Source organism: Apodemus sylvaticus, chromosome 3, assembly GCF_947179515.1.
Source record: "Apodemus sylvaticus chromosome 3, mApoSyl1.1, whole genome shotgun sequence".
Lineage (NCBI taxonomy): Eukaryota > Metazoa > Chordata > Mammalia > Rodentia > Muridae > Apodemus > Apodemus sylvaticus.
Genome location: NC_067474.1, coordinates 46,919,664 through 46,935,263, shown reverse-complemented (window position 1 = coordinate 46,935,263; position 15,600 = coordinate 46,919,664). Strand labels below are relative to the sequence as shown.

Genomic DNA, 15,600 nt, shown 5'->3' with positions numbered 1-15,600 from the left:
CTAGAAATTTCCCATCCTCTACCCTAGCCTCTCCAGGAGCTAGTGTTACAGGTCTTGATCTTGCCATACCTAAACTGGAGTTCAGATTCTTCTGTTAATTTTTTAATTATTTATGTTTAATTCTTTAGCCACTGTATGCCTTGCTGTAAAATGATAGAAAAACAAAACAAAACAACAACAAAACCCAATTACTGGACAGTGGTGGCATGGGCATTTAATCCCAGCGCTAGGGAGGCAGAGGCAGGTGTATCTCTGTGTTCAAGGCCAGCCTGGTCTACAGATCGAGAACAGAGAGGACAGCCTGGGCTAAACAGTTACACCATCTCCAAGCAAGAAAGAAAAAAAAGAAACTAAATAAATAAGACCCTAATCATTAAAGAAGTATGTTTCAAACAAGATGAATTACAGAATTAGTTCTGAGTTCCTCCTTGTTTGGTAACTGGTGGCTACAGTTCTTTTCTGTATTAAACTGTGAGAATTCTGCTAACCCAGTTAGCCAGCAAATTGTAGCAATACTGGTTTTCTCGGTATGGAGCAAAGGCCCATTGGTTTGCAGCAGCATCAAGTTTCAGGGGCAATGTGAGAATGTGAGATCTCAGGGGCCTCCCAGATCTTTAGCTATAAAAGCAGTAAGAATTTTAAGGCCCATTTTCGAGATTATAGAGTACTTTTGGTAAACCGAGGAATCCATCAGTAAACCTTTTTTTTTTTTTTATTTTCACTACCAGAGTTAATTGTCAGAAAACCGAATGAGAAATCACATAGCCACATTTCACTGTAGGTTAAACGGAGGAAGATCTTCACCAACGCTATGAAATAAATCCTTAGTGTTCTCCGAAATCTCTTAAAATTTTTAGGTCGAGCTGAAATCGAAAACCCACAAAGCAGTCCTTTCTAGAGGTCAGCAGCTTCCTAGTTCCTCCACCGCCTCTCTCCTCCTCCTACCCCGCCCCAACCCCAGGCTACCCCAAAGGGTTGCGGCAAGGGAGGTGAGGCAGAAGTCGAACTTCATTGTTCACGGGACACTCTCCCGAAGAGCCCGTTGGACGCGCCTGCGCAACGTGTGCTCTTTGTGAGGGGCTGCAGCAGGCTGCTTGTTTGTGTCTTGCCTCGGGGCGGAGGCGGAGCCGAGGGAGTGGCCTGACAGGTGCATTCGGATTGGATCGCTACAGGGAGGTGGGCGGGCACGGGGCGGGGCCTCGGGTAACAACACTGGCCGCGGTGGCCAGCTCTATTTGTTGCTGCGCCGCCTCACCCGAGTCATGGTCCTTGCCCCGAACCTTCCAGCAGCAGCCTCCGCCGCCGCCCCGTGACGCCTGCTCCCCGTCGTCTGCCGAGCCCCTCGCCATGACCGTCGTCTCCGTTCCACAGCGAGATCTCGCTCTGGGCGGCCGCCTAGCGCCGCTCGGGTTCCTCGGGGCCCTCCCGATGGTGAACCCGGCCCCGCCGCCCTTGCCGCGCCTTCCGGACCCTCGCGCGCTGCCACCCACCCTCTTCCTGCCGCACTTCCTCGGCGGGGACGGGCCGTGCCTAGCGCCCGCGCCCGCACCTCGCACCGCTGCGCCGTCCGGCTGCAGCTTGGCCCCGGCGGCTGCCCCGCGGGCGGCTCCCAAGAAGCGGCGGAAGAAGAAGGTGCGGGCCAGCCCGGCTGGGCAGCTCCCCAGCCGCTTCCACCAGTTCCAGCAGCACCGGCTGAGCCTGGAGGGTGGCCGCAGCCCGGCGCTGGGGCCAATCGCAGCACAGGACGAGCGAGGTCCAGCGGCCACTGCCCTGCTACACAGACAGCCCCCACTCGCGAAGGAGGTAGGGCCGGTGGGGGCGGGGCGGCTGTTTACTCGGGAGGGAAGTTTCCGTGACGCTCGCTGGAGTCGTGGGGCGGAAGCGGGGGGGGGGGGGGGGGAGGGGCTGGGCGGCTGCGCTGGCGCCGCCCATTGGCCCCGGAGCCAGCCAATGGGAGCAGCGGCTGCGGCCCAGCAACAGCCTGCATTTAGAAGGTTGGCGGCGATCCAGGGGGTTTCGGCGTTCGGGGCTCACAGACCTGCGGAGAGCTGACGTCAGCCCGCTACGTGCGGCGCTCTGGGGCGCTCATGAAGGCGGTGCTGGGCGAGGGCGGAGGCGCAGGCGCGGTGCCCAGTGGGCCACCCGGGCCCGACCCACGCACGGCCTGGCCCACTGAAACCGGACTGGGGTTTGGAAGTTGGCCGGAGTCTCGGGCTGATGCACGCCATGAATGTTCCCCAGTCCCCGTGCTATCTGAGCTGTGCCTGCCTCGCTGAAGGGGCTTTATAGCGGCGCCTTGAATGAGTTTTTTAGAAGTTATAAAATGGACTCCACTGTTAACTGATCTGAATGATAATGGATAAAATTTGGTCGGGGCTAAAGGATTTGAGAGGTGTCTTAGCAAAACAAACAAACAAAAAAAACCCTAAAAACAACCTTTTTCATACCATTTGAAGAATGTCTTTTTTGAAGAATGACACGAAAAGCAGCCATTGTACTGAAATTGTACTTGATCAAGGTGTGCCCATGGAGAGGAATAAAAATTTAGATCCTGAAGTGGTTTTTGTTTTTGTTTTTCAAGCAGACATTTGCATTAGCTTAGACGCTAAGTACATCGGAGAAGATTCTATTTTTCAAAGGCAGTATTGAACGGGAAAGACAGTGTGACCTTGTACTTCGATTTCAGTTTTGTGTCCTTACTATTACCGTGCAAACATCAGAGGGGCAGTGATCTAAGGGTGGAGTTTTCATTTGGTGCAAATTTCTGTAGATTATACTTTTGGCTGGGAAAGTTACTAGAGTGTAAAAGTTTTTTGGTCTGTTTGTTAAGGAGTGGGGCTGAGTTTACAAGATTATAACCAAGTAGCCCAGGCTGGCCTGGAATCTACCTTTCTGCTTCTGCCTTATAGGCCTTTTGGCTGAGTTTAGAAGATTATCCATGAAGTTGCTGACTCTGAAAGGCAGACTGGAACGTTTTCTCTAACCTATAGAGGACACTTGCTCCTTACTGTTGTTTACAGCTAGAAAAGATGGACCTTGAGTTTTTTAAGTGATATTTTACTGTATATAAGTTACACATATTCTGCAATTAATAGCATCAATTCCGATAGCAACATAAGAGGCATGCACATTTGAATATCAAGTAGTAAGCTGGTGTGATCCCACACATCAGTATTTATTTAAAACTGGATTAAATTCTAGAGGAATTTAAAAGCAAATTTGTAAAATATATGTAAAGGTTATTTTACCTTGAAAATTGTTAACTTTTGTGTTCCTTTGTAGGTTTTAAAATCAAAGATGGGAAAATCGGAGAAAATTGCCCTTCCCCACAGCCAGCTTGTGCATGGTATACACTTGTGTGAACAACCAAAGATAAACAGACAGAAAAGCAAATATAATTTTCCACTAACCAAGATCACCTCTGCAAAAAGGAATGAAAATGACTTTTGGCAAGATTCTGCTTCCTCTGATAGAATGCAGAAGCCGGAAAAAAAGCCTTTTAAAAATACTGAGAACATTAAAAGTAACCATTTGAAGAAATCAGCATTTCTAACAGAAGTGAGCCAAAAGGAAAATTACGCCGGAGCAAAGTTCAGCGACCCACCTTCCCCGAGTGTTCTCCCCAAGCCACCGAGGCACTGGATGGGAAGCACCACTGAGGACCCCAGCGAGAGCCGGGAGCTGATGGCAGTGCACTTGAAAACGCTCCTCAAAGTGCACACCTAGGTTTCAGTCTGCAGTGTGTATTAAACAGATTTCCCCCAGATCTTTGGACTCTAAAGGAAATGGATACAGCAGTTGCAGCATCCAACACAATGAGTTTAAGTCACACAAGCAGCTTGTATTATATTTTATATTTTGTAAATACTGTATACCATGTATTATGTGTATATTGTTCATATTTGAGAGGTACATTATAGTTTTGTTATGAAAGTATGTATTTTGCCCTGCAGATGTGGTGGGTGTTTTGTATATATACAGTGGAGATATTTTAAGTGGGTGCTAAGGCACACGGAAGACTGTTTATTTGCACAGGTACCGAAATTTTTTTAAGAACGGCTGTCAAATCTCAAAAGTGAAGATCTAAATGTGAACAATTTACTTATGTACTACTGAGGGTTAAATCTGGCACAATCACTGTAAACATGGCGTTTGTGTTTCTCTAAATTGACTTTATTTTTAATCTGCAATTACTAGAAAGCTTCCCATTTTTACCAAACTTCATTTATGGATATTGGTATATTGCCATTATTGAGATTTAAAACACCTCTAATTTTAAATACCAACAAAATTGGTTGTAATCAAATTTTAAATCAATAATAATAATTTGGCCTCCCCCCCCTTTTAAGGTAGTCTTGGCTTTTTTGTGTGTGACTGCTGTCTAAATGAATGTGTAAGCAGGTGACTGTGTGACTGGACTTGGAACATTTGTCGTCTTTGGGTCTTTGACTATGCTGAAATAACAATCTTACTACAAAATTTAATAATTTAACCTAGCTCTGAGAGAACTTTCCATCTTAGAAATAGAAATGAATGTGAATACAAGTGAAGCTGGTTGTTATAAATATGGAAAATTATGGCGGGATCTTGAGCCAATTCAGCTGTGGAGTTGAGATAACCCTTCTGCTTCTCCTGCCCCCACTCCAGTGCTGGGGTTCCCGGCATACACCACCCCTGCCTAAGTGGGGCTGGGATCAAGCACTGTGCCAATAGACTATAGCTCTAGCTCTAGAATACATAATTCCTCATAATTATTTTGAGATAATTATTTCTGAGTGTCCCAGGCTGTCGTTTATTTTGTCTCATGGTCCAAGCTGGGCTGGAATGTATAATCTATTTGACTGAGGAATTGGGATTCCAGGCAAACTCTCACACCTCACTTAGAATTTCCTTCTGTATGAACTGTTGCTGCCTGACTTACATTATGTGCATGTGAGTATGATGCCCTTGGAGGCTGGAGGGATCAGATCCCTGGAGTTACAGTCGCTGTGGGCTGGGAACTGAACTCTGAAGGGCATCTCTCCCGCCTCTACATTTGTCAGTGAGTTAAGGGATGGGGAGGATGGCTCAGAGGGTAAAGGAGCTTGGGCTTGATCCCTGGAACCATAGAGATGATCAAAAATGCCAATAGTCTCTGTGTGTGATACTTACAGTGGAGAAATGTAAAAGAGCTCTTCCTGTGGGGGATTTGCTTATGTTACACAAAGCTAAGGCTTGTAAAACTTTTTAGCACTCAGCAAATACACAACTCAGTGGGTAAAGGCTCGTGGCACCAGCTTGAAGTCCTGGAAACCATAAGGTAGACAGAGCTAGATGCAAGTTGCCCAGTGACTTCTCAGGCACCACCTTCCACTACAAACATTTGAGGGGTTGGGGGAGATGGCTTTGCAAGCATGAGCACCTAAACCTGCACCCCCATCGACAGAGCCTGTAACCCTGGAGCTGGGAAAGGAAAGACAAAAGGATTCCAAGGCTCACTGGCGGCCACCCAGGAATCAGAGCCTCGGGTCTGTCGGTCGGGGATGCTGTGATGAATCAGCAGGTGTAGGAGAGAACTGGAAAGGTTCTGCCGATGCGCTTGGCTGTGCTACACCACCCACTACATATGCACACATGGTAGTAAAGTAGGGAGCCACAGAGTAAGCCACGGTATGTGTGTCTGTGTGTGTGTGTGTGTCACCACACACAGTTTTGAGTTTAACTTAGTGATGCGTACTTACCTGTGTCTCGTACAAGTTGGAAATTCTTATTTCAAAACCGGGTCATGGCTAGCACTTCAGTGACCCCAGCCCTATCAAAATTCCGAAGACAAAGATAGTGGGACCTACAGTCTTGGTCCCCTCAGACCACAGCTTGTGGCAGCTGATCTTGAGATACTCCCCTGTCCCAGTGCCCTCAGGAGGCACTCCCCTGTGAGGCAGTTTTCTCTGAATGATCCTAGCTAATCGGAACAGCTTGTCTTTCAGCCCCTCACAGACCAGAGGCCGCAAATTAATCACTCAGTGTTTTCATAGTCAGCCTCTCTGTGAAAACCTCTCTGGTTTGATTTCCCTCAAAGGTAGGCTGTAAGCCAGGTATGGTGACCACCACTTTTAATCCCAGTACTGGGGAGACGGAGGCAGGCAAATCTCTGTGGGTTCAAGGCTACCCCAGGCCCTGTCTGGAAACAAGCTCTCCAATTACTTTTGGTCATGCTTTTTAATACAACAAATTTTGAACCCTAAATTTTCATGCTGTGGAGAAACAAATCCAAACTGCCACTGCAGCGTTTCTGTCCCCTTAGCACCATAGCCCAGAACAGGCCTGGGAAGGGGTAGAAGAACTAAACACCCGCTCTGTGTTTAAGACCCTATCGTGTGGCTGTGGCCGACTGATGAGATTCCTGGTTCTGGTTGTGCTGCAAAGACAACAACCACAGCCCTGTTCCTAATTGAAAATGCAGCATTGGTGAGAAGCAGGGTAATTAATGTGAGATTACAGAAAGGGAGACCAGCTTTGCCAGCCAAGTGGGGAGTTAGCTTCTGTGGCTGTAATAAATACCATGACCAAAAAAATAACTTGGGGCTAGGCTTGGCGGCACAAACTTTGCCAGCAATCAGGAGGCAGGTGGATCTTGGTGGGTTTTAAGGCCAACATGGTCTACATAGCAAGTTTTAGGCCAGGCAGGAATGCATGTCTCAAAAGTCACTTGGGGAGGGATTCATTTTAATCTTAAAATCCACAGTGACAATCAGTCTCTGAGGGAATTCAAGGCAAGCCACCTGAGGCAGGAACTGAGGCAGAGACCCTTTGGGAGCACAGTTTCCTGCTTGCTGCCCGTAACTTGCTTAGTTCCCGTTCTTACACAACCAAGATCACCTGCTTAGGACTGATATTGACAGTGGGCTGGGCTCTATCTTATCAATCAAGATAATCTCTCACAGACTAGCCACAAGGCCCTCAGTTGAGACTCTTTCAGTCAACCTCCGGCAGCTGCTATGATGCAGACCCTGCTCCAACTCAGCCTAAACAGAATTTCCTCAAGTTTCCATCTCTGACCTCTGGAAGGTGGAGAAGGACTTTGGCTGCCTGCTTTGTCACGTGTCATTATTAATGTCTTCTGCACACAGCCCTCACACACAAAGTCACTATTTTTGTTTGGTTTTAAGCCATGATCTCCCACATTACTGTATCCCAGGAGTTAAGGATGATGCCTGCCTCAGCCTCATGAATGTTGGGATTGGGCATGCATCACCATGCCCAGCTCTAAAAGACAATCCTTTGGGGGCTGTGTATGTGGTACTGAATGAAGAGTGCATGCTGGACTTTGGCATGAAAGCAGGCGTGCTGCTATTGAGTTATATGCCAACCCCCACTGTGATTTTTCAGTTTGAGACATGTCTTTCTACCAAGACCGGACAGCCTTGAGTGTGTGGTCCTCCTGCCTCCCAAATGTTGGGATGTATTAAGTAGATTATCAGGGCTGGGAATATAGTTCAATGCTAGAGTTCCTGCCTACCTTGCAAACAAGAGGCTCTAGTTTCAATTTCTCATACTGAAAAAAATGTAAGAACCACTGAATTCTTTGCCATTCGAAGTGATGTGTGCTTTCATCTCCATGATTTGACGCCAACTGGGGCTCCTTCTCCAGACCTGTCTTAACCTCTTCCCTCTTACACATACACACTATGAATTTTCAACTTACATTTTCTGTTTAAAATGGGTTTATCAGGTCAGACTCCCATCACTAATGAAAAAGTGCCTGCAAATGCTACAGGCAGTCCTCCAGAGCTGCTTCTGTGTGTGTGTCCACAGGTATTTCAAGTTACAGAGAATACCCCAAGATTGGAACTCGCTAACCTGACTGTCAAAAAATGAGTTACAGGTGTGTTCTTGGCAGTCTTCTGATTGGCGAGAAAAGATAGTGGGTCAAAAATAGTTTCCTTTCATCTTCAGAATCTTTTTTTTTCAGTTTTTAAAAACTCTTAGTTTTTGTGTATGGGTTTGTCTATATCTAATGTCTGTGTACCGTGTGTATGCCTGTTGCCCACAGAGGCCAGAAAAGGGAGTCAGATCACCCTGGAACTACAGTTCCAGATGTCAGTGAGCTGCCAGGTGGATGCTAGGAATAGAATCTGCTCCGGAGGAGGAGGAGCCCTAACCACTGGACCATCTCTCCAGCCCCTGGGGTTTTTTGTTTGTTTGATGTGTGTGCCTGTGCTCCTGCGTGTATGTGTGTGTGTGTGTGTGTGTGTGTGTGTGTATGTGTGTGTGTATGTGTGTGCGTGCGCGCACTTGTATATATGTGCGTATATGTATTTGAGTATGTGTATTCATATGTGTGTGTTTGTTTATGTGTGCATGTGTGTATGTATGTATACGTGTTTGTGAGAGAGTATGTGTGTGTATGTGTATACATATGTATGTGTATATGTGTATGCATATGTATGTGTGTTTGTGTGTGTATATATGTATCTGTGTGTGTGTGAGTGTGTGTCTGTGAGAATGTATGTCTGTCGGTAGTGGTGTTTAACAGGTTCTCATTGTCCAAGTTGGCTTGGAAGTGGTGGACCTCCTACCCCCACTTTCTGATTTCTGGATTACAGGCATGTCCCCATGCCTGGTTATTTTCAGTTTTATTTTTGTTTTTCTAAGTAACAAAAGCTTCTACCCTTGCATTTTTGTTTTCAGATTTTTTTAAAAAGTAATCAGATTTGTGTTTTACAGCTTTTTTCTTATTTGTTCATTTATTTCTTTATTGACAGGGGCTCCTGTAGCCAACACTGGCCTCCAACTCATGATCCTTCTGCCCCTGCCTCTCAGGTACTAGGCTTGCTGGCGTGAACCACAGTGCTTGGTTTTTCCCTTTCACGAACACTTTCGTGATTCTTGGTTCTCTCCAACACAGTTCAGCTGTAGGGTGCTTCCCTAGCCTGTGCAAGGCCCGAGGTTAATCCCTGCAGTGTCCTCTACACACGCCTCTCACCCCCCAAGCCCATGGGAGGGGCCCAAGGTATTCAAACAGTACATTTGGGGGTGGGGTTGGTGATGGTGGTTTTTTTTTTTTGATGTTCTTTGTTTGGTTTGGTTTGGGTTTTTGTTTTGTTTTAATTTTTGTGATAGAGTATTGCTGTGCACCCCAAGTGGGTATTATAGACCACCACACCCACATGAGCAGGAAGATATTTTGGCATTTACTTGAAAACATGAAATCATAGAGGGCTTTGGTCTTGATCCTGTCAAGGCTGGATGTGGCCGCTTATTTCTGTAACCCTGTATCCTCTGGAGGACGAGGCAGGAGATCAGGGCCTCCCTAGATGACATAACTGACTAGAATTAGAAATAAACAAAAAAATATGCTCCGTGGTATAATTGTTTTCTAACTTATACAAGGCCCTAGGTTTATTCTTTAGCATTACACAAATCAAACTAACACACTCCCCCTCCCCAAAACCTTGGGCAAGTTACAGTTAGGGTTTTCTTGTTATGAAACAAGGACTCGCACTGGTTCCATACAAAGGTGAACAAATTAACCTTAGTCTTCAAATATTGCGCTGCTTTTAAATGACAGCAGAGACCAGTCTCAAAGAGAAAGAGTTGTCCCTTCCTCCACCTTCCATGGCTTAGAGCCATTGTGCATTCACACCAGTATCCTTAAGCTTGTATATATTTTACTTCTCTTTTGGTTTTGATTTTAATTGAGTTTCATGTTACCCAGGATAACCTAAAACTCTGAAGGTGGCTGAAGATAACTGTGAACTGCTTCTACCTCTCAAGTGCTTGGATTATAGGCATGAACCACTGTGGTGCTTTAAATAAAAATAACTACTATAGGATCATATATTTGAATGCTTGGTTATCAGGGAATGGCACTACTTGAGAAGGATTGGGAGGTGTGGCCTTATTTGAGTAAGTCTGGTGTTCTTGGAGAAAGTGTGTCACTGGGGTGGGCATTGGGGTTTCAAAAGGCCAAGCCAGTCCAAGTGTCTCTTCCTGATGCCGATCCAGATGCAGAACTCTCAGCTACCTTTCAGATCAGTCCTGAGTCTGCCTGCATGATTCCATACTCCTCATCAGGATAATAATCCTTCCTGTCTAGATGACCATGGACAAAACCTCTGAGACTGTAAGCAAGCCTCAGTTAAATGCTTTCCCTTATAAGAGTTGCTTTGGTCATGGTGTCTCTTCACAGCAATAGAATTCTGACTGATACAGCCACCATGCTTCACCCTAAGATACAATCTATAATGAAGTGTAAAGTTATTCCTAGGAGGCAACTCTCCATGATACACCACCAACTTTCACCCAAGGCCGTGCCCCCACTGAAGCTCAGAAATGTTTAAAATTGTTTATTTATGTACAGGTACATCACAATGTGTTTCTGGAGGTCAGAGGACGAATTTTTGGAGACAGTTTTCTTTATATGGGTCCCAAGTACTGAACTCAGGTCACCAGTCATGCACAAGTACTTTGCCCACTGAACCATCCTGTTGTGACCCCCCCCCCCCATATTTTTCCCAATTCAGTTCTTTAGTTTCCTCTAGACATTATCTTAGTTTTAAGGTTATATCTTCCCCCTCCCCCCTCCCCCCCCATACCTTTGGTACCAGTTTATTTTCATATTGGGAAAGGCATCTGGAATTGGGTACCTCTGGGTGCTGGGGGTTCTGACTCAGCTGTAACCCAGAGGGATGACATGGGTCCCAGTTTTAAGGTTATTTTTTCATTGTTATTTTGTCTCATCTTGAGATAAGACTTTTACTGTGTAGCCCTGCCTGTCCTGGAACTCACAAATGATGCTTTTGCAAAGGACATGGCACAGTGCTCAGGGAAAGAATTCTAAGCAAACCTCCCCTCAGCTCTCTAGTTGTGACTGTGTGCCTCATAACCAATCCTTTTGCATCTTAGCCTCTTTATTTGGAATCGTGTCATTTTATCATGTAGACATGGTTAAATACATGAATGAATACATTAAAACTCAAAGAGAACAGTTCCAAGCACACAGTAACGGTCAAAACATAATTGAAGGAATCTCTTAGGAGAAAATCCTCTTAGCATATCTATTAGGGATTATTTAGCTGGTGACACATCAGTCCAGAATGGTGTTTATTAGGTTGAGGTGGGGAGAGTGTAGTGGTTTGGATTAGAATGTCCCCTTGCCCACTAGCTCATATTTGAATGTTTGATTCCCAGTTGGTAGACTATTTGGGAAGGATTAGGAGGTGTGGCCTTGTGAGAGGAGGTGTGTCACTGGGAGTAGGCTTTGGGATTTCAAAAACCCAAGCCAGGCTCAGTCTTACTTCTCTACGTGTAACTTTCAGACTAGACGTGAGCTCTCAGTCACTGCTCCAGTGCCATGCCTGCCTGCCTGCCCGCCTGCCCGCCTGCCATCTTGCTCCTCACCATTGTGGTCATGGACTTACCCTCTGAAATGGTAAGCAAGTCCCCAATTAAATGCTAATTTTTCAAAACACTTTTGAAAGTGTTTTGTCACAGTGATAATTAACAGTAACTAAGACAGAAGTTGGTACCAGGAGTAGGGTATTACTGTGTAAGCTCATATTGGGGGAATACAGAAAACCTTGGGACAGTGGACTGGAAAAGTGGTTGAGCATCGTAAGCAGGGCTTACTGGGCTACCCTAGTTGGAGCATGAAAGAGAATAGTGCTGAGAGCAAGGTGAAGGCTTGAGAGAAGGATATTAGAGACCATTCTTGTCACATTTTGGCAAAGACTATGTCTGCTTTTTTTTGCCCTTGTCCCCAAAAACAAATCTGCCTAAAGTTTTGGACTGATGTCATTGGCAGGGGACATTTCAAGACAGCCTAGTATTGACTATGCATGTGGTTATTGGTGGTTACGCTTACGCAGCTCTACAATGAAAAGATCAAGTAGAGCAAAACGATAAACAAAAGGTACAGGTTGAAGAGAAAATAACACCAGGAAATGTGTTAGGACCAAGTCCTGTGTTCAAGTAGATGAGAAATTTAAAGGAAAGCCTAGGGCTACATGGAATCAGGGAAATGCAGGCCGCAGGGTAAGCTGCCACTTCTGTCTCAGGGAGGATTATTCTAGCTGTGACAAAGCACCATGACAAGGCAACTTTTAGAAGACAGCACTTAACTGGGGGCTTGCTTCAGTTTCAGAGGGTGAGTCCATGCCAGCGTAGCAGGGACTATGGTGGCAGGAGTTGGATGCAGGAGGATCAGGGAACCAGTCCTAGAGGGTGAGGTGTGTTGTACTCAGCAAAGCTGAAAGGAATGGGAGAGATGAAGGAACATCTAATAAGGTTTTCGACATTGGGTCATGGACGAGCTAGATTTGGAGTTTGCCCTGCTGGGCTTTAGTTTTGCTTTGGCACAATGTTTCCTTATTCTGCACTTTTTGTCCCTTTTGGAAGGGTAATACATACTGTGTGCCATTGTATGATAGGAGCATGTAATCTGCTTTTTTATTTTACAGGGGCTTACACTTAAGAGATTGTCTTGGGACTAGGAAGAGATCTTGAACTTTTAAGCAGTGTTGAGACTGTGAAGGACTATGGGGACTTTTGAAGTTGAACTAAATACATTTTTCACTATGATATGGCCAAGAGTCAATGAGGGTCGGGGAGTGGGATGTGGTGGTCTGAATGAAAATCATTCAAAGGCTCATATATTTGAATGTTTGGTTCCCAACTGGTGGACTAGTTCATAGGAAGAATTAGGTGTGGCCTTTCCTGAAGTGTGTTGCTGAGGGTGAGCTTTGAGGTTTAGAAAGCCCAAGCTAGGTCCAGTCTTTGCACCCCCTCTCTGCCTGCAACTTTCACATGAGTCATGAACTGCTGCTGCTCCATTGTTTGCCTGCTGCCTGCCTGCCAGCCTTCTGCCTGCTGCCTGCCTGCTACCTGCTGCCTGCCTGCTACCTGGTGCCTGCCTGCCTGCTGCCTGCTGCCTGCTGCCTGCTGCCTGCCTGCCTGCCTGCTTGCCTGCTGCCTGCTGCCTGCTGCCTGCCTGCCTGCTGCCTGCCTTCCTGCTTCCTGCTGCCTGCTGCCTGCCTGCCACCATGCTACCCACCGTTATGATTATGGACTAACCCTCTGAAACTGTAAGCAAGCCCCCATTTAAATTCCTTCTTTTAAAAGTGTCTATGGTTAAGGCCTAGTGGCACATGGCTTTAATTCTAGCACTTGGCAGGCAGAAGTAGGCAGATCTCTTTTGGAGGCCAGCATGGTCTACACAGCAGGCTTCAGGACAGCCAGAACTACACAGAGAGTCACTGTTTCAAACAAAAAGTTGCCTTGGTCATGTGTTTTGTTAGTGCAGTAGGAACCTTACCTAAGACAAAGGCCAGCACTAGCAGTGTGTGGTTCCATCCCCTAGTCTTGGGTTTAGACTCTATAAAAAAACCGAGAAAACTAGCTGATCATGAGCAGTCATTCATTTCCTTCTACTTCTTGACTTTGAGTGCCGTGTTAACAAGGAGCTTCAAGCTTCTGCCTCCATGATTTCCCTACCATGACGGACTGTGTCTTGGTAAACCCCACCTCTTAAAAAAATAATAACAATAATTTAAGAGACTAGAGAGATGGTTCAGTGGTTATCTGCATGGAATGCTCTTCTTGGGAACTCAGATTCAATTCCCAGCACCCACATGGTGGCTTACAACCATATATAACTCAAGCTTCAGGGATCCAACACCCTCTTCTGACATCTGTGGTCACCTGGTACACAAGGGACACAGACATACATGCAGGCAAAATACTCATACATATTGTACTAGCTGGTTTTGTTTGTCAACTTGACACAAGATAGAGTTATCACAAAGAAAGGAGCCTCCCTTGAGGAAATGCCTCCATGAGATCCAGCTGTAAGGCATTTTCTGAATTAGTGATCAAGGGTATGAGGGCCCACTGTGGGTGGTGCCATCCCTGAACTGGTAGTCTTGGGTTCTATAAGAAAGCAAGCTGAGCAAGTCAGGAGAAGCAAGCCAGTAAGCAGCACTTCTCCATGGCTTCTGCATCAGCTCCTGCCCTGTGTGAGTTCCTGTCCTGACTTCCTTTGGTGATGAACAGCCATGAAGAAGTGTAATCTGAATAAACCCTTTCCTCCCCAACTTGCTTCTTGGTCATAATGTTTTGTGCAGGGATAAATAGAAACCCTGACTAAGACACATATAATAAAAAATTATTTAAGCTACGATCATTCTACATTTCCACCAAAATGAACAGGATTCTCCCCAGCATTAGGTACTGATAAGTCATCCTGCCTCCATCTTGGATTTAAAAGCCATCTTAAAGAAGACAAACGAGATTTAATTCTATTTATGATTAAACCTCTTGTTTCTCAAAGATTGGGCTGTGCCCCACGTGTATCCTTAACACAAATGGCTCTGTACTGTCTGTTCCAGGAAATGGCAACTGTGCCTTTGTTTCAAAAGGTTATTTTGACCACCTAGAACTACCTTGTAACCACTACCTGTTGTTGTAACTACCTTGTTACAAACACCTTGCAACCATGCTTTGTTTCAGGAGGTTGTTATGAGTAATTTGGCAGGCTTATGTTCTGCTTCTATAACCCTGTTTGCCTGTCAAATCCCCCCTTTGCAAAACCCCTACCCTTGAGCTTTAAAAGCCTTGTCTTCCTCATGCCCAGAAATGATCTCTTAAAGCCCACTTTCAGGTGGAGACAGTACATGTACATGAAAGAAAAAAAGCCTTGCTTTAATTAATTGCTTGCTTTAATTGGCCATGATGATTTGGGTCAGTGGTCTTTCTCCTCAAATCTTTAGGAGACAGTATTATAATGAAAAACCATGACAAAACTAAGTGAACATTTTAAAAATGTTTAGGAATATATGAACGTTTCCCCTAAGTGTTAATGGAATGCTGTTATCTGGGCATGATGTGGCCAGAGCCATGTTGAAATCAGAGAAGGCATGGTTATGCCATAGGACCCTCATGAACTGCTCAGAGGCCACTAACATTCCCTGGAGAAAGGGGAGGCGGCCTCGTGAGACAGGACATACAACATACAACATAGAACATAGAACATACTACATACTTGTTAAGGGAGGCTTTTCTTCCATAGTATAGCAGCCTTCAAGCTGCCCATTCTTCTGAAAGTAAGCCTAATTGAACTTGTCTTTTCAGCAAGCTAGACTCAGGTAGAACAATATTTTTTGGTTTGTTGTTAGCATCCTTTCTGTGGCGATTAGAAGTTTATTCAAATTCCCCAGGAAAAGTCATACACCTTTGGGATAATGATCCCGTGAGGAAAAGATCTATAAGTGTAAAGATGCTGTAAAAGTACAGTTAATTCCTTGCCCCCCCCCAAGCCCCTGCTCCTACGGTGCTGGACGGAAGAACCCAAGTCTTCACGTATGCAGTCATCACTGAAGATCACTGCATACACACATGCACTTGTCAGGACAGCACGCCAAACTCTCCAGTATAATTGCTTTATTACAGAGGAACACCAAAGTGAACTTTTGAAATAAATAACTTTTGCTATGGTTAAATAGAGAAAATATATTCAGTGAGTATCATATACATTAATTTGTGGTACTTCTCCAAATATCACCAATGTACAAATCATTTTGTAAAGTTGCTTCTCGCATAAAGGATTTTAAAATGCAAAGAAAA

General features: G+C 45.4%; 1 protein-coding gene across 1 annotated transcript; it reads left to right on the top strand.

Moving 5' to 3' along the window:
• Positions 1-1,232: 1,232 nt before the first annotated feature.
• Positions 1,233-4,348, top strand: Pnrc1 (proline rich nuclear receptor coactivator 1). The gene is made up of 2 exons (XM_052176212.1): positions 1,233-1,803; positions 3,283-4,348. The coding sequence occupies exons 1-2, from the start codon at positions 1,348-1,350 to the stop codon at positions 3,724-3,726; spliced, it is 900 nt and encodes a 299-aa protein (XP_052032172.1). The 5' UTR covers positions 1,233-1,347; the 3' UTR covers positions 3,727-4,348.
• Positions 4,349-15,600: the final 11,252 nt, after the last annotated feature.

Bases quoted from the DNA above. Each gene is read 5' to 3' on its own strand.
- Pnrc1 (XM_052176212.1), top strand. From the start codon at position 1,348: ATGACCGTCGTCTCCGTTCCACAGCGAGATCTCGCTCTGGGCGGCCGC. The intron at 1,804-3,282 runs GTAGGGCCGGTG...GTTCCTTTGTAG, and splicing joins AGCCCCCACTCGCGAAGGAG to GTTTTAAAATCAAAGATGGG.